The sequence below is a fragment of the Bufo gargarizans genome, chromosome 4 (genome assembly GCF_014858855.1).
Source record: "Bufo gargarizans isolate SCDJY-AF-19 chromosome 4, ASM1485885v1, whole genome shotgun sequence".
NCBI classification, from domain to species: Eukaryota; Metazoa; Chordata; class Amphibia; order Anura; family Bufonidae; genus Bufo; species Bufo gargarizans.
The window spans coordinates 392,862,407-392,881,139 of record NC_058083.1 but is presented as its reverse complement, the minus strand read 5'-3'; the positions used below and the strand labels follow the sequence as shown (position 1 = coordinate 392,881,139).

The window sequence follows — 18,733 nt, the reverse complement described above, 5'->3', positions numbered from 1 at the left end:
CTATTTTGGGCATGTGTCGTTGTTTGCGAGTGAACAATATTGTAGGTATATGTTGGTTATTGCATTTATGCCTTGATGTAATGTTGGTTTATTGAGGCCTGTTTTGGTTCTGTTCTTCTACTTAGCCCAGCAGGCATGATGATGCTACTGCATCGGACATGCTGGGGATAGCACAGTCAGTCAGGGAATGAGGCCTGGGCTGTAATGGATGGCAGACATCTATTATAGCCTGGGCCCCCCATACTGCTGCAGGCTTCACAGCAGCCACTACAGCTGCTATGGTGGTAGTTCTGCCCCTGATTGGGGGGTCGCACTCCTGCAAACTTAATGTGTGCAAAGATTATGCCAGCGGCGCAGCGAGCCAGACACACATAGCCACAGCAGCTGTAATGTGAAGTGAAGACCTTCAAAATTAACACTAAATTTATACCACTTCTAAACCCCTAACTGGTACTTACAGATTTCCATCATTTTGACCTAGCGACAACATACTCTGCTTATTTGGCTGGGGCGGTGACATCACGTCAAATATGCATTATAACAGCAGCCAATCTCTGGCCTCGTCGGTATATAGCCGATACCAGTGATTGGCTGCAGTGGTCACATGCTGTCGACAAGATATCACTACTACAGTTGGGTAAACACAGCCTAGTTGGGAGAAACAAAGCAGCAATGTGGGATCTGTCAGGAAAATAACATTCATTTATTTCTAAGGCCAATCTAACCAAATAGTCAATTTCCTAATAAACAGCCATCCCTCCTTGATAATCTTGACTAAGGATAAGCGAATCTATTTCGAATGAAACATCCAAAGTCGATTCGCATAAAACTTTGTTTCAATACTGTTAGAATGTATTGGCTCCGATGAGCAGAAGTTATTACTTCGCGAAGTCTCGTGAGACTTTGGATAATAACTTCAGAAATTGAATCATACTATAACAAAAAAAAACGTTTCCCGAACTCGGGTTCAGGGTATACGTTTTTTTACTGGACTCTGCACGATGGAAAAGCATAGTGTGCTATTATTTTGTATCACTTATTTTTAAAAACGTATGTAACGGTCAAAAGATGACTGACTGTACTCCGACTATAGTGAACAATATGTTTCCTCAGAGAGGGTGACCTCGAAACTAAGTTGAAGATTCTACTCCTACCAAAGCTAGAAGCCCTAAAGAATCTATCCACTTGCCCTACTGTTTTTCAAATTCCTTAAGAACATCGTTATTTAAAAAACATTTTTTTTTCCATAATGGGTGGATCAGCCTGAAGCCAATATTTGGCAATAACTCTCTTGATATAGAATTATAGCAAATGCTAGTCTTTCCACTGCATCTCTCAGCAGATGCCTTACCATTGCCTAACAATCCCACTTTTGGTTCCCTTGGAACCCAAAAACACCAAATATTCAATGCACTAAATCCCTTACTTCCCTCAAAGGCCACTGAGAGAACCAATGGACCAAAACATATATTTGACGTCTGCCATCTCAGTTAGACACTTGGGGCCATTTTCTAAAAAGGCTTAGTAGTCCTTTAGACTCAAGAAAAATATTATATAGATAAAAGTATTTAGACACATCTCTTAATCACTGAATTCAGGTTATTATTCAGTCCCAATGCCACAGTTTTATAAAATCCAGCACCTAGCTATGCAGTCTAGCTTTACAAATATTTTACAAACATAATGGGTTGCGTTAAAGAGCTAACCGAATTTGAATGTGGAAACGTAATAGGATGCCACCATAGAAACAAGACAGTTCATGAAATTTACTGTGAGTGCTATTATTACAAAGTGGAAGCATTTAGGAACCACAGTAACCCACGAAGTGGTAACGTAACAGAGTGGGGTCGCCAAGCGCCGAGGCGCGTAGTGCATAAAAGTAGTCAACTCCAGAGATCCAAACCTCCTCTGGCATTAACAGCAGCACAAAAATTGCACACCTGGAGCTCCATGACATGGGTTTCCACTTCCAGAGCTGAGCAGTTGCATCAAGCCTTACAACACTATGCACAATGCAAGTGTAAGATGGAGTAGAATAAAGAATCCAACTACTGGACACAGCACAGTGACAACATTCTGTGGAGCGACGAATCACGGTTCTCTATCTGGTAGCCTGATGGGTTGGTGAATGCCAGGAGAATAATACATGCCTGACTGCACTGTTCCAACCGTAAAGTTTGGTGGCAGGGGGGAAATACTATTGGGTTGTTTTCAGTGGTTGGCATAAGTACCTTAGTTCCACTGAAGGGACATCTTAATGCTTGAGCATAATAACAGGTTTTGAATAATTGAAGGCTTAAAGGGACTCTGTCACCAGTTTCTAACCCCCCCTTTTAAAACTATTGTTCTCTCCATGGTGCCCTTGTCATTACAAAGCTGTTGTTATAAGATAAATCTGCCGTCTAGTTTTGATAAAAATCGCTTTTATCTAACCTGTCAATCTTCTGGATAAGGTGCCCAGGGCGTTTCTGAAGGTCTAAATCTGCCGCCGCCGTTGGTGCCCAGCTCCTCCCATGATACTTTCAGCGCCACCTGGATGTAATGAAATCCGCCTCCGGCTCTCCTCAGTGCCCCCTCCTCCTTTTCAAAGATCCCGCGCGTGCGCACAGGCCTGTGCCTGATGCGCCCATGCGGACTTTTTGATTCTGCTTCGTTGAGCGAAGTGCGCACGCGCGCGAACGCGCGCGCGCTTCGCTCAACGAGGCAGAATCTAAAAGTGCGCACGGGCGCATCAGGCACAGGCCTGTGCGCACGCGCGGGATCTTTGAAAAGGAGGAGGGGGCACTGAGGAGAGCCGGAGGCGGATTTCATTACATCCAGGTGGCGCTGAAAGGATCATGGGAGGAGCTGGGCACCAACGGCGGCGGCGGAGAGCGGCAGATTCAGACCTTCAGAAACGCCCTGGGCACCTTATCCAGAAGATTGACAGGTTAGATAAAAGCGATTTTTATCAAAACTAGACGGCGGATTTATCTTATAACAACAGCTTTGTAATGACAAGGGCACCATGGAGAGAACAATAGTTTTAAAAGGGGGGGTTAGAAACTGGTGACAGAGTCCCTTTAAGAAATTTATAGAAACAGTATGGGGAAGACTCTTCTCTGTTGCAGCATGACTTTGTCCCAGAACACAAAGCAAGGTCCATAAAAGGTGTGGTTGGGTGAAGTTTGGAGTGGAAGAACTTAACTGGCCCACACAGAGCCCTAACCTCAACCCCATCGAACAAATCTGGGATGAACCACAACGGGGAATGCAAAGCAGGCCCTTTTGTCCAACATCATTGTATGACCATTCCCAAAAAAGTGGAAGTTGTTTTAGCTGTAAAGGTGGATTCATTTCATACTAAAACCTATGGATTTAGAATAGGTTGCTATAAAAGTTCTTCTGGGTTTAAGTGTCTCAATACTTGTGTCCATATAGTTATGACCCGTGTTGGGATACATTAAGAGACAGACTTCTTGGTGATACTACCACCTCTTCCCTAAATAATTCAATATTCTAGCCAAGATTTTCAGACTGCCACCATGCCAAGTATCTGATTAGACAGACAGACTAATCAATCTTTATCCTTTGGACTAGGCTACAGTATAGATTAATATGTTTCAAGAGATGAGAACTCAAGGTAATCTACACAGTCATACTATTTAAGACTAGGATTGCCCTAGGTATTCCAGATAAGATTGAATAATAAGACAGTAATGCATTTGAAACCAGGGGAAGAGAGTTAAATAAAGTGAAAAAATAAGAAACTATTTTGAAGCTACCTTAAGGGAGAATGTTTTGTACTTGCTGACCTGGAAATATGAAGTGAGTGGCAGTCACCTTAATTACTTTCTACTGAGGCAGACTAGCTGGGTTCCTTGGGATATAAACTTACAATAACATAGAAAGACAAGGATGTAGAAGCCTAGTGCCATTTTAATGATGTCACCATCACATAAGGCCAACTAGAAATCCAAGTAACCACAAACCTCTCAAGTGAGGGCTGCCAACAGTCATGTTTGGAGCAGGAATACTTAAGCCTACAGATGCCTGATAAAAGGATGGGATCAAAGGAATTTGTTCTAATTATTGGCTCTGTAGATTTATCTAATTAAATAGAGACACATGCTTTTCTAGGATACGATTCAAACTTGTATTAATGTGCCAACATACCATAAGAGCAGCCAGTGCATAACTTTCATAAAAGCCCTGGGTTTCATTTCTGACAATACTTTCACTTTAAAGGGAGTTTCCAGAATAAAATAGGTCATAAATGTTTGAATAGTGGGGGTCCAACTGATGCGCCCCAATCCATTCATATTATTTATTTTTACAGAGGAACAGTCGCACCATGCAGGCCAAAACGTACAACGTGGCGATGTAGACAGTACTACACTCAATGAAATGTAACATGGGATGCAGAGAAATAATTGACTAATTTAAAATAGACTCAGAGAATGATGGATTTTTCTTGTCCATTTTTTTTTGTTTCCTCTTGCCAAAGGCCTGCCCAACTAAATGTGCATATGAATCAGAACTAATAAACATATATCTTGGTGACAGTTTGTCTCAGCGCCACCTTAGGCCAATGCCATCATAAGTGGGGAGGAGCCAAATAAATGAATTTTAAAGGGATTTTCATATTGATGGCCTATCCTCAAGGATAGGTCATCAGTATCAGATCGGTAGGGATTTGACTTCTGGCAAGCTTCAGGAGACTGTGGCCTTCTCGCAGCTTACAACGCCTTGCACTATCCATTTGTAACATGTGACCAATGAATGCGATGTTACATGGCCTAAAAAAAAAGAGGCCTAAGCGCTCACAGGGAGCCACATCCTCTTCATACTGTCCTGAAAATAGGCGATTAAAATCAAAATTCTGGACCACCACTTTAAAACTGCTAATAATGCACAAATCAGTAAATACATACAAAATGAATACCTTTCTAAAGATAGTACCAATTTAAAATGAAGTAAAAAAATAAATACAAAAATCTGCAGTGTGAATTATATCTTGTAAACATCTAACAAAGCAAGTTCAACTCAATAAACCCAGCCTAAAAAAAGTTCACAAATGCGTTGTCTACAAAATCATCACAAACACATATTGTGAACAGAAAGTGCAGTGGTGAATGTATTTCATGTACTTTTCTTTATCAAGGCTGTCAGACCTCAACTTCAGAGACTTATGGTCCACTGCAACTTGTATAACTGCCAGAGTATATATCATTCCTGATTTCAAAAGAAATATGTTTCCAATGGTTTGCAGATTACATAATGCTTTAGAGATAGGAAGCAGTTTACAGTTCACAGCTGAGGACAATTTGCTGCTCTCTCTCTCCCTGACATTGTGTTTCTTCAATATACCCTGGATTTTTCTCAGGCCAAGTCTGCAGACAAGGGTGGTGGGCGGGGGTCATGTTTACGGAAATGGCCGATCGAGCAGCACTCTGCTGATTTCATGACTCCCATGGCTATGCTGTTTGTGTAGCACCCATTAGAGAGGCACCTGCCCACTTCTTCATGAGACAATACATTACCAGTAAGGCCAAACTGGCCCAGCCACGCTGCTGCTGACCAAGCCCATGGATTAATTGTGTCTCCATTGGCTATAGAGGGTGGAGATGGTCTGATCATGATGTGTGCGGCTGTTTGCACTTACCCTAGAGGACACACAGAGTCTAACCAGCACACTGTGAAAAGTTAGTTTTATGATACCCATATATGTGAATTTCCCCTAAAAGTATTAAAAATAAAAAATAAAGCACTGTGAGAACAGAGCAAGGTTGGAAAGACTGATAAATTTCCTTTTAAATAGGTTGTGGGAGAATCTCTAACAGGAAGGGAGTTGACCTTCATTTTACAAGCGTATACATATATCATTTAGTACATTCTACTGTCAACAATCTGCTTATTCTCAACTTCTAGATTCCCCATTCTGAAATAGTTTGATTTTAACTTTCGTCTGGAATCAATCCTCATTTAGAAGAAGTCATTGTGTAGATACATCAACAGCCTCAATATCTCTTTCAGCAAGAGAGGGCAACCAGTGTTGATGCTATTATGGCGAGTCTCTGAATCATCTGAATGTATTTTGTCATCAATGCAAAGTAGAGGTGCAAAAGAAAATAGCAAGCAACCCAACAAAGTTCTATCTGTAGACAAGTCCATAATTTGATAGTCAAGAAACCACCATGATTCACGATACCAAGAAGTACTCATAAGGAGGAACAGGCAAGTTAAAAAAACAGGAATGGAAAAAAAAGAACAGTGAGTGTAGGGTAAGTCTAAAGTCACCCAATACCGATGGGGTCACAAGTTACAATAGAAGGCAATAATTAACCAGACTCCATGACAGGATACATAGTTTGGAGTATGCTGGATTCCAGGAACAGCATGTTTGGGAATGCTGCAGGGCTGGCATGACAACCAATAATTGGCTGAGCAGGCACCGTCATGCATTTCCCGCATATTAAGACAGGACCAGGAAGCAGTGATCAGAGGGGATCGGTAACAGTCGGATCAGAGGTAACGGTGGATCCATGAGATGAATATCCTGTCTTTTACTTTCTTATCCCACTCTAAGCTCTTTCGAATGAATGGAATGAACAACCAAAAATTGTTCATACAGGTTCACATTACGCAGTGTATATATCCATGTTGAGGATCCATGACCTCTCTTGCAGACTAAAAAAGTATGAAAAAAAGGAGCAGCATGCTGCACTGTTTTGTCTGGTAAATTGTTGGGTTCCCCGATAGAATCCTGAAGTATCCTAATGGGGACAATGGGGTCCATCGGGCTCAGTTTGTTATATGACAGTTCCAACATTCAGGTTTTTTCTTTTTCTGTTCCTAGAACAAAAAAAACAAAAAAACTTGCAGATGTGAACATAGCCCAAAAGTGTTGGGCAGAGATACACACAACAGTACTGTATACCTTGTAGTTGCCACCGATGTCCAAATCCCATTGCACAGAGTGTCAACTATGGTAGGGAAGACAATGTAAGAAACAGCCAATGAATCTGAGCAGGAACAACAGGATATCTTATTGCACCACGTAGGATTTGCTACACCTTTAAAGTTTATTAACACATCTCACAAATACTTTCTAGAAAGATGGATGACCTATAGAAAGGTAACGTATTCTAAATAGATAAACAGTAAGAAAACATGCTAGGGAATAAAAAGCAGCACAATAAATCTCAAAAGTTTCTCCAAATATAATTATCTCAAAGAAAATAAAAATGGGACAAAAGTAATTCAAGTGTAATCTTCAGAATGGTCAATGTCATCACCCAACACTGTTCTAGGAAGGCGAGCAAAGCCTTTATGATAAATGCTCTCGGAGCTCTCCATGCAGACACAACCTTGTATTTGTAACCATCTCTTCACTTGATATCTATCTGCACATATTCTCCATTTATCCATATAACATCCCAGGAGGAAAGTCAGACAACACGAGGCTATTCGCCTCTCCGGTTTCATTGTGTGCACAGCGCATGAGAGATGTTGGATGAAACACACAATTAAGTACTATCTGTATTTATAACTGTAACCCTATAACAATAGAACTGTCTGTTTTCCAGCATTTGAATTAAAGTTATGATTAAAATCACTTTCAAGAATGCTGGATCATATTATTTCCTCTTTCTTGTCTCTATAAATCCTTCGTCTACCAAGGACTTATGTTTTTCATCACCCAACCTTGTCTGCTCTCCCTCCACCTACACAAACACTTTGGAGCATTCTTCTTATTCCTATCACCTAAACTTCAAAGCGCAACAATGTTTTAGGAAAACCTAAACTCCCTCATTGGAATTTAATCATGTTTTGTAACACTGCTTGCTTCCTATCCACTCCTTTGCCCACATTATTCTTCCATGTACAAATCTCTAATCTTATACACCCTAGAGTTTCTTGTAAAAGTCAACCAGAAGGCTAAAAATAAAACATTTCTACACATCTGACGGGAGGTTTTATTAGCAGATACTACATGGTAGAAAAATGTATAAAAATAAAATCAGAACTATAAAATGCGTGTGTAAAAAGAATGTGATAAGTAAAGTGCTCTTTACATGTGGGACTGCTGAGAGAGATAGAGGGAGATAGATAAACATATGATAATCGGGTTTCTCAAAAAAATTATCAGGTCTCAGGTCTGAAGAGAGAGATCTCCTATGCAAGCAATGAGATGGATGACTGTATTGGAAAAGATCAGCTACATGGTACAGGGGAATGCCTGGCAAATAGTGAGCAATCAGAACCCCTTTCTGTACTGATGAGGAGCAACAACTCCCAAACAGTACTATCCCTAAACTGGTACTTTTGGTTTGGAGGATAAAGAGCTTTTAACGACGACTCAGGTCAATGGTTGACAGGAGAAGTGTCACTGGAGAGACAGTATCTTCTGTATCTTTCGATATAGGGTGGTTTTGCATTCTTTTCTTGGTATCCTTAAAGGTGTTGTCTAACTTCATATAGTTTTGAGTGGAGGCTATGGAGGGAAGCAAACTTAACTGCTACCTGATGCTGAGTTCCAACTCTGTGGAACTACTGTGAAGACCACTGTGCTTTGTTGCCCCACAAATAAACTTCCAGTATGCAGTGTGGTTTACATGTGGAGACAGAAGTGCTGTGAAGACAGTGGTAGATCCACAGAGCTGGAACCAAATGTCCCTAAACAGGTCCCACTGAGTGGGGATATTTAAAAAACTATATGTAGTTATACAACCCCTTTAAATGCTCTCTACCTTTTAGAATTAGCAGCTTTGTAGTTAATTTGCACAGACCATAGGAAAAAATATTGGTATTCCAAGCTAGGTAACAGGACAACTTATAACATGTAAAGAGGTATTCCTATCACTGTGCCTACACCTGCAATCTGGAGAACTCTAACTAACTTAGGATAAAATAATGCGTCCCAGGAAATTTCCAAAGCAAACTAGATCAACTAAAAGATTTTTTTATAATTTAACTCTTCCCATATAAAATGAAAGTAAGCATGATGCATCTTTCATCTGCTGCACTAAGTTTTCTTGGCTGACTACTAGATTAATAGTGTCCTCAACGTGGCCAGGATTAATAGTGTCCTCAATGCTAAGAAATACAGGCAAATACTTATCCATCATGCAATAACATCAAGGAGGTGTCCGATTGGCTCCAAATATATTCTGCAGCAGGACATCTACTCCAAATATACAGCCAATGTCATTAAGAACTATCTTCAGCGTAAAGAAGAGTCCTGGAAAGGATGATATGGCCTCACAAAGCCCTGATCTCAACTAAAACCAAGTCTGTCTGGGATAACATGAAGAGACAGTAGGATTTGAGCAAGATCCGTGGTTAGTTATCCAAGATGTGTACAAGTGTACCTAGAAGAATTTATGCTGTTTTGAGGGCAAAGAGTGGTCATACCAAATACAGATTGGATTTACAATTCTCTTTTGTTCATTAAGTTCATTAAACTATTAACACTTTGCACAGTACGATATATATACATTGGCTGGCGTAGATTTCAGTGCTCTTCTACGTCAGAAAAGTAGTGAGGAGGGCGGAGAGACGGCACTAGCACAAAATTTTTATTAAAAGTGGAATGGAGAAATTTGTAAATGCGAAGTTTGAAAAAAGAATTAACACCAGAAAACTGGCATATTTTAATGACAAATTCCCCCTCTTTGGCTTTTCTTACTTTGTTTGCCTAGACTGTTATAAATGGATATTACTGCAATAAGTACTGCATCCTCACGTTATCACATTACAATTAGCATTCAGAATACAACCTCATTTTATCATCATCAAAAAAGACAGTTCCATCATTCACCACCTATCAGACAAGAACAGCAATTCCAGCTCTCAATATAAATAAGGCTTTTTAAGACACCTCTAGATATTATCTTCAGGTGGCCTCTAAGTAGACAGCTAAAGGCGTCAAGCTACAAGTTCATTCACAAATTTAAATAGCTTGTTCACAAAATATCTTCAGTTTTCTATGACGCCATTTTGTTGAAAACTTATGTAAAAACTTACCTTCACATAACAGTAATCTAACTTGATGGTAAGCAAGATATAAAACTAGAGACAGGTGCGAATTTACAGGGGTTGGCCGGTTTCCTGTGTTGATTACCTATCCTCGGGATATGTCATGACATCAGATTGGCTGGGGTCTGAACTCCCGACAACTCCACCGATCAGCTGTTTGAAGAGAATGCAGCATTCTTCACTTTTTACTTAGGCTACTTTCACACTCGCGTTCAGAACGGATACGTTTGTATTATCTTTAACATAGCCAAGACGTCTTGAACACCACTAAAAGTCAATGGAGGACGGATCCGTTTTCTATTGTGCCAGATTGTGTCATAGAAAATGGATCTGTCGCCATTGACTTAGCGTTTTGGTGTCCGCCTCCAAAGCGGAATGAAGGCGGAACGGAGGCAAACTGATGCATTTTGAGCGGATTCTTTTCCATTCAGAATGCATTAGGGCAAAACTGATCCGTTTTGGACCGATTGTGAGAGCCTTACTCGCCGTCAACATAACAGTGGCAAGCAACAGTAATTTCAGCTCCTCAGTCCCCATTCACTTCAATGAGAAGGAACAGCCGGAGTGTAACTGTGCTGTGTTCTCTTCAAAACAGCCGATTCCGAGCACCCTGCTGTTCTGATATTGGTGACCTATCCTGAGGATGTGTAATCCATATACCAACCTTTTTAAAAGGGATTACCTTGAGATAAGGACTCATGGCCATTTAAAAAATAAAGTAGTGAGACAATAGACCTATGGCATCTAAAAAAAGCCAATGCCACTGTCTTTAGCTCCAGCAATCAGCAGGAGTCTCAGAAACCCACCAAAAAATCTATAATTGTCACGGCTGTGTCATGATCTGGTGATAGTGGACCGTGACACTTTAGCTGTGCATGCTTGTTGCCAGTGGCTACGTGTAGTTTTTAGCATGTTTCCACACTTCCCCTTTAAGGTGGTTGTCCCTTCCCATTCGAGTGGGCATGCGGTTAAAATGTGAGCAAGATGGAGCTGGGTGTGGGTTCTTATAGTAATTGGGCTTTGCGCCTGAGGTTAGTGGGACTTCAGCTTCTTGGAGCTGGAGTTATGCTGCCATCCTGGACCTTACCATCTTTCCAGTTTTAGGGCCACCTTGCTGGACATAGATTGTCATCCTTTACGTATCCTCCATTTTCCCTACCTTACCTGTGTTGATGTTTGGTGTGGGTTTATGTTCAGGGTGTGGTGTACGTCTTGCTGTTGTTTCATGTCTGTTCTTTTGGTGTTGTTCGTCCAGCATGTATGCAAGGCGTTTCCCTGTGTGTTGTGCGTCCTGTGAGGGGACTCCTGGGTTCCTTGGAGGGGGAATCGCATTGACCACCTGCATGCGGAAGTGGGCTCCAGGGTTTCCCGAAGGGGAAACCACTAGTCAGTAGCAGTTGTTGTGGCAGGTAAGTGCTGTTGTTCCAGTGTGTGTTGTTTGCGCTGGGTGCTTACCTGCCAATCTGGTTTATGCTACTGTCTGTCCCTTTCCTTGTTGCTAGGCCTGCTGGAGACTCCTGGATAAACAGGTCGTTTCCTAGCTATGACATTATTACCAGGGATCTCTAGAGTTAGTAGGGCCCGAGGTTCCGGGTATGAGCCCTCCCACCATTAGGGTTCGCTCATACAGTTAAAGGGGTTGTCCAGGTTCAGAGCTGAACCTGGACATCCCTCCATTTTCACCCCGGCAGCCCTCCTGACATGAGCATCGGAGCAGTTCATGCTCCGATGCTCTCCTTTGCCCTGCGCTAAATCGCGCAGGGCAAAGGCATTTTTCTGAGTTCCGGTGACATACCGGGCTCTCTATGGGGCTGACAGGCAGCCCGGTGACGTCACCGGCACTGATGGGCGGGATTTGGCTCTGCCCTAGCCAGTAAAACGGCTAGGGCAGAGCTAAAGCCCACCCCTCAGAGCCGGTGACGTCACCGAACACACTGCTGGGCGGAAGTTACCGCCCGGCAGTGTGTTATTGAAAACACAAGAGCCTGTGCCCTGCGCGATCTAGCGCAGGGCACGGGAGCGCATCGGAGCATGAGATGCGCCGATGCCAGGCTCAGGAGGGCTGCCAGGGTGAAAATAAGGGTATGTCCGGGTTCAGCTCTGAACCCGGACAACCCCTTTAAGAGGTCAGGGCTAGGATTTAGGGATGTGTTAGAATGTGACCTGCTCTCTTTATTCCTGTTTCCAGGCCTCGTGGCATATCCCGCCAACCTACATTGTACGGTGTGGAGTTTCCCCCCACTCCCCACTGTGACAGTAATGTCATAAGCTGGTGATATAATATCAATGTGCTAAGTGGGTAAACAACTTTAAGCTTTATTTAAAGAGGACCTTTCATTGTTTTTTATTAATTGAGCTAAATACCTTTACCATGCTCCGATGCTCTCCTTTGCCCTGCGCTAAATCGCGCAGGGCAAAGGCATTTTTCTGAGTTCCGGTGACATACCGGGCTCTCTATGGGGCTGACAGGCAGCCCGGTGACGTCACCGGCACTGATGGGCGGGATTTGGCTCTGCCCTAGCCAGTAAAACGGCTAGGGCAGAGCTAAAGCCCACCCCTCAGAGCCGGTGACGTCACCGAACACACTGCTGGGCGGAAGTTACCGCCCGGCAGTGTGTTATTGAAAACACAAGAGCCTGTGCCCTGCGCGATCTAGCGCAGGGCACGGGAGCGCATCGGAGCATGAGATGCTCCGATGCCAGGCTCAGGAGGGCTGCCAGGGTGAAAATAAGGGTATGTCCGGGTTCAGCTCTGAACCCGGACAACCCCTTTAAGAGGTCAGGGCTAGGATTTAGGGATGTGTTAGAATGTGACCTGCTCTCTTTATTCCTGTTTCCAGGCCTCGTGGCATATCCCGCCAACCTACATTGTACGGTGTGGAGTTTCCCCCCACTCCCCACTGTGACAGTAATGTCATAAGCTGGTGATATAATATCAATGTGCTAAGTGGGTAAACAACTTTAAGCTTTATTTAAAGAGGACCTTTCATTGTTTTTTATTAATTGAGCTAAATACCTTTACTTGCTGCCACCCTGCCTGATATTTTAAAATATCGCTACCGCGCCCCGCTGTGTTCCCCCGTAGTTTTCCCGCTCAGTATGCAAATACTGAGCATCGGTACAGTGAGGAGTAGACTCCAGGGTTTCTCAATGGGCGTCTCCTTCTCATTGGCTGTGACGCTCTCCGCTGTGATTGGAACGAGGCACAGCCAGGGAGAAGGAGACGCCCATAAAAAAAAATAAAAAAAATGGCGTCTCCTCCTCCCTGTATTGATGCTTAGTATTAGCATACTAAACAGGAAAACTACGGGGAACACAGCGGGGTGCAGGAGCGATATTTAAAATAAATAAATAAATCAGGCAGGGTGGCAGCATCAGTAAGTAAAGGTATGTATCTCAATTAATAAACTATGAAAGGTCCTCTTTAAATGAAAAACTAAAATGTATTTGACTGAGCTCCAAATTCAAGCTAATACTATGGCTAGATCAGATAATTCAGTATTTTTATAGGTAGTGGAAGACAACAGAGCACGGATCCACAAATGTTACTATGTGACACATGAGAAATGTTGTATGTATACAATACATACACCTAAACTGAATCTTGAGAAAAGCTCATTGCAGAGCCAAAATGTTTCACACATATAAGGAATAAAGCCATTTTTTTTTGCATCGGATCTTGGAAGCCCTGATATTGCTACTTGTTCTACTGGTGAGAGTTCATACAGAGAATTGATTCTGCCTCAACAGTAACATGCATCCAGCATACAGATTATTTAGAAAGTGCTATATCCTCATATTTGTGAAGCATAAATATGAGTAAATAACTGGTTGAACCAACTATTTTGTCTGCATTTTTGTAAAATAGAAAAGAGTTACACTAGGTTTCAAGCTTAAATAAAAAACTTATGTCATCCTTTGGCAATCATATGGAGTGCCAGGCAAAGTACTAACCTCCATCCATGCTGGTCTGTGCAATGGAGAACAACTCAGGAGAACGCTCCTCCAACAGCTGTTGGTGAATATTCACACATCTTAGGGTCCACCAAGGTAACATCTGAAAGGAGAGATGGATGCATTGTTAATGATGACCCAAAATGTGCAAAATGTAAGGGCATAACAAGAAAAAAAGCTGTAGTAATAAAATATATGTGCATATAAAGACAGGTACAATGACAGATGGTAAATACAGTACCAGAAAATGGAAAAAGAACACCTAGAGAAAGTTAAGATAAAAAGCCGTAGGGTGTATGCTGTAGGGTGTCACATGTAGTGTTCACAGTTCCAAGATCCATAATTTACATACTGTATAGATGCTCCAAAGACTATTTTTGTCTGGTATCACTGTTTTTCTGACAGCACTATGTTCAGTCTTCTCTCTTACAGAACTGTTGCTTGGGTGTTGTTAAAATGTTCACAATGCTTGCCAGACGAAGGCATTTGTGCAATTAACAGATTATGAAACGGGTCCATCCGTCAAATCTCAGAAAGAGTTGGACGAGAATTTTTCGTAGCACACCACTGGTGACAACAGTGGTCAGAGGAGGGCACTCACACATATAGAGAGGGTTCTGGATGTCAAGATAGACAGATGGATAGCAAGATAGAAGAGCTGCTGTAAGGACAGCCACATTACCACAAACTGCCTCTGTAATAGCCCCTGCAATGATCACCCCGACCAGAAGAAACTGAGTACTCAAAGCAGGACTGCATTCACGCTCTCCACTAGCTCGTTTGTCACTGACCTTTCATCTTTTTCAAGAGTGTCTGCACATGTGCCGTGTCCATTGGAGGCATGAATGGCAAACAGCAGTGTTCAGTGATGAAAGCAGGTTCTGCCTTGGTACTAATGATGCCGAATCAGAGTTCACAGAAGGGCTGGAGAGCGTCTACTGGCATTGTGCATACTACGAAGACACCAGGTGTCATGGTGTAGGGCGCCATTAGCTACAATGGCCGTTCCTGTCTGGAATACATGGAGGAAACGTTGACCAACCAGGACATATGGAAACTAGTCTTACTACCTTTTCTTTACTCAGTTTGGAGATGTGGGTTTACAACAAGATAGTAGCTACCCACAAACTGCCTAAGATACACAACATGCTCTTCATAGTATCCAGCAGCTCCACCACTTATCAGGCGGCAGTACAGCCTCCTCAACTCTGCTACCACTCTGTAAGAACAGCCTCAAGATACTCCTGCTACACTGGTCATCATTTGTACACTGCTACAACTCCATTACGCTGGCCAACAATTTTTCACTACTACAATGCTGCTAGACCAGCCATCAGGTTTTCTCTGCTATACACCGGCCACCAGTTCTACTCTGCTACAAGCCTGCTATATCAACAGACAGTTTTACTCTGCTACAACTCTGGAATCTGTCTTCCGTACAACTCAACACCATAGGATCTCCAGCCCTGCTGCATCGGCTCCACAATTCCTCTATACCGGAACACCCACTCCACTAAACTTGTTCTCTAAGGCTACTTTCACACCTGCGTTAGGTGCAGATCCGTCTGGTATCTGCACAGACTGATCCACACCTATAATGCAAACGCTTGTATCCGTTTGCATTACAATGAACAAAAAATGCAAACGGATCAGTTTTGACTTATATTGAAAGTCAATGGGAGGCGGATCAGTTTTCAATTGCACCATATTGTGTCAGTAAAAACGGATCCATCCCCATTGACTTACATTGTAAGTCAGGACGGATCCGTTTGGCTCCGTTTTGTCAGACGGACATCAAAACGCTGCAAGCAGCGTTTTGGTGTCCGCCTCCAGAGCGGAATGGAGGCTGAATGGAGGCAAACTGATGCATTCTGAACGGATCCTTATCCATTCAGAATGCATTGGGGCTAAACTGATCCGTTTAGGGCCGCTTGTGAGAGCCTTGAAACGGATCTCACAGGCGGACCCAGAAACGGCAGGGTGAAAGTAGCCTAACTCTGCTGCACTAGCTCTATAACCCTACTCCATCTGTCTTTCTTTCTCTGCTGCACCAATGCCAATGGACAATACCTCTCAAAACCTGCCCCACTGCGCAAACTACACCACATCAGGTGAGAACAATGATGCAGTGCCAGATCCATCACGCGACAAACACTAACAGTGACTGACAGATCTCACTAACCTATAATGGGGTCCGTTGGGACCAATTGAGGTGTCGGTCACTGCTTACATGCAGCGCTATTTTTTCCATCAAATATGATAGTTACTTAGTGGTATCGAACTTGTGCCATATTTGATAAACTATATTGCCTGCTTAATGTGAAACAGTAATTTACAGTAGAAACACAAGACTATGGATTCAGATTTCACATATCCTTAAGACTTATGCATGGGGCAGAGCATATATGGCAGTACAAATAGTCAATCCAACAAAGTTGCCGAAACTCAATGTGCCAATTGTACAGGGACATCTTAAAAAGACTACAGGGACAAGTAGGAAAAAATTATGGGCCAGCTTTATCATTAGCTCAAGTCAAAATAATAGAGTGAAAAAAATCGCAAATTTTTGCGCAATCGCTAAAACTGCGCAAACATTTGCAACTTTTATTGGCTCTGCGCTATGCTCGCCAGTTTTCTGAAAGTGGGCGTGTTTTCTTATGCAAATGAATCTCTAGACAGATTTACTATTGCAACAATTTTAAAAAGTCGCAAAAAATTGTGCGATTTCACTCCAGTGAGGACCATGCTTATCTTATGCGACTTTTTAATAGAATATGCAACTTTTTCGTAAAGACATGCGACTTTTGTAAAGCCGCTTACTGAAGGATAAACCTCTACCGTCAAACCACATTTATCACAGTATTAAAGGACCATTATATGTAAAAGTGGAGTAAGATGTAAGTGTAATGATAAATCTGGCCCTATATCTGGACTTAGGGCTCATGCACACGACCGTTGTTTTAGTCCGCATCCAAGCCGCAGTTTTTGCGGCTCGGATGCGGACCCATTCACAGACAATGTGCTGTCCGTGTCCGTTGCTTCGTTCTGTAGCCCCGCAAAAAAAAAAAATATATAACCTGTCCTATTCTTGTACGTTTTGCGGACAAGAATAGGCATTTCTACAATGGGCCGTCTGTTCCGTTCATCAAATTACCGAAGGCACACGGGCGGCTTCCGTGTTTTGCGGACTGCAAAACACACCACAGTTGTGTGCATGAGGCCTTACTCTATAAAAATAATACAAGAAAAATAAGCAGTGTCATTTAGCAGATCAAAGATAATCACATCAAGTAAATGCATATAAATTGCACATGAATACAAGAAGTAAACTATGTATTAGTGTGAAATAAAGTACAATCCATTAGATTATAGCCTTTCTTCTCTAGCCGCATTATTTAAACAGTATATCACAATTTGAAGAAATCCAGCCGGCATTCTACAAAGACCAACACTCCCAAAATGCAATTTACACTTTAAACAACAGAGAATCTTTTATATTCATATTTTTTTATTATTTTTTAGACTTGCCTGAGGCCACACAGTCATGAGCAGAAAATTAAAGTGTTTGAAAATGCTCAATACGAGCAGACAATCATTGGTATTCTCCTGGAGTACTCCAAGGACAGTAGACAGAGGGATTTTGGTTTGAAGGGAAAATCACAAAATTACAAGCTGACACTCTTTACTTAAAGCAGGTCAACACACAAGAGAGCGGTGTCACAACAAACGGATATTACAAGGTGTGGTGATACCACTCTGACAAGGCGTGATGGAAGTGACAAGAGATAGGCGTTTAATATGATGGGCTACCAGTATCACTCGGATCCTTGCATGCTGCTGCTTTACTGTATGGCCTTTGGGAATATAAAACTGGTAGCCAATGAACTCAAAATGACAAAATATCGGACAATCTGAGATCTAATCTCTAGGTCAGCTTAAGAGCACAAGTTGGCAGAATTTTTTTTATATCCGAATACCAATTCATGAGAAAATGACAATCATCAAACCCATCAAGCAAGGAATCTAAAGGCCTTCACAGCTGCCCAAACTATAAAAAAAACACTTAAAGGGGTAATACATTTTTAGCAAACAACGGTTATTCTATGTATAATGAAAAGTTCCAGCATTCTGTATCACCTCTTTATGGTTTTCAAGACCTTTGCTTGCTGTCATTCAATACGTCCTGGATAGTGTTGAGCGAACTTGTGTGTTAAGTTCGGCGTCTAAAGTTCGGGTTCAGGTTATCAAAGTATCCCATTATGGATTCCGCTACCACGGACCATAACGGAATTTAGAATCCATAACGGGATACTTCGATAACCTGAACTCGAACTTTAGACGCCGAACTTAAAACACAAGTTCGCTTAACACTAGTCCTGGTAATGTGATGGATACATGGGTGTACGGCCCATTACAAGACAACTCTGTTACCTGCACAGTACACGTAATCAGTCCTGTACCTGTGTGAACGTCACATGAGCTCTAAAGATTCATTCATCCAATCATAAGAACCATTTATGTTCTTATGTTTTCCTTCTTTGATTAAAAGGTGTTTGGAGACCCATTTTGCTGTGAGGTCATAGCGTTCAAACTGCGGACACACTTCTTTTAAGCACTGCTATAGAAACCTCGATTGTTACCTTCGGCTTAATTATCACATATAAAGTGGTCCTCTGATAAGTTTAAAAAAAAAAAAAAAAGGACTATAATTGCTTAAAAATTATAAGACGTCATACTCACCTCATTAATCCCCTGTCACT

The 18,733-nt window shown here is 42.1% G+C and overlaps 1 protein-coding gene across 2 annotated transcripts in view; it reads right to left on the bottom strand.

Moving 5' to 3' along the window:
• Positions 1 to 18,733, bottom strand: part of TTC27 (tetratricopeptide repeat domain 27) — a 370,180-nt gene that overhangs the window by 293,403 nt on the left and 58,044 nt on the right. For both annotated transcript variants that reach the window (XM_044290184.1, XM_044290186.1), the window contains one exon: positions 13,974 to 14,076. In XM_044290184.1, coding sequence (XP_044146119.1) covers positions 13,974 to 14,076 — 103 coding nt within the window. The remainder of the gene's footprint in view (positions 1 to 13,973; positions 14,077 to 18,733) is intronic.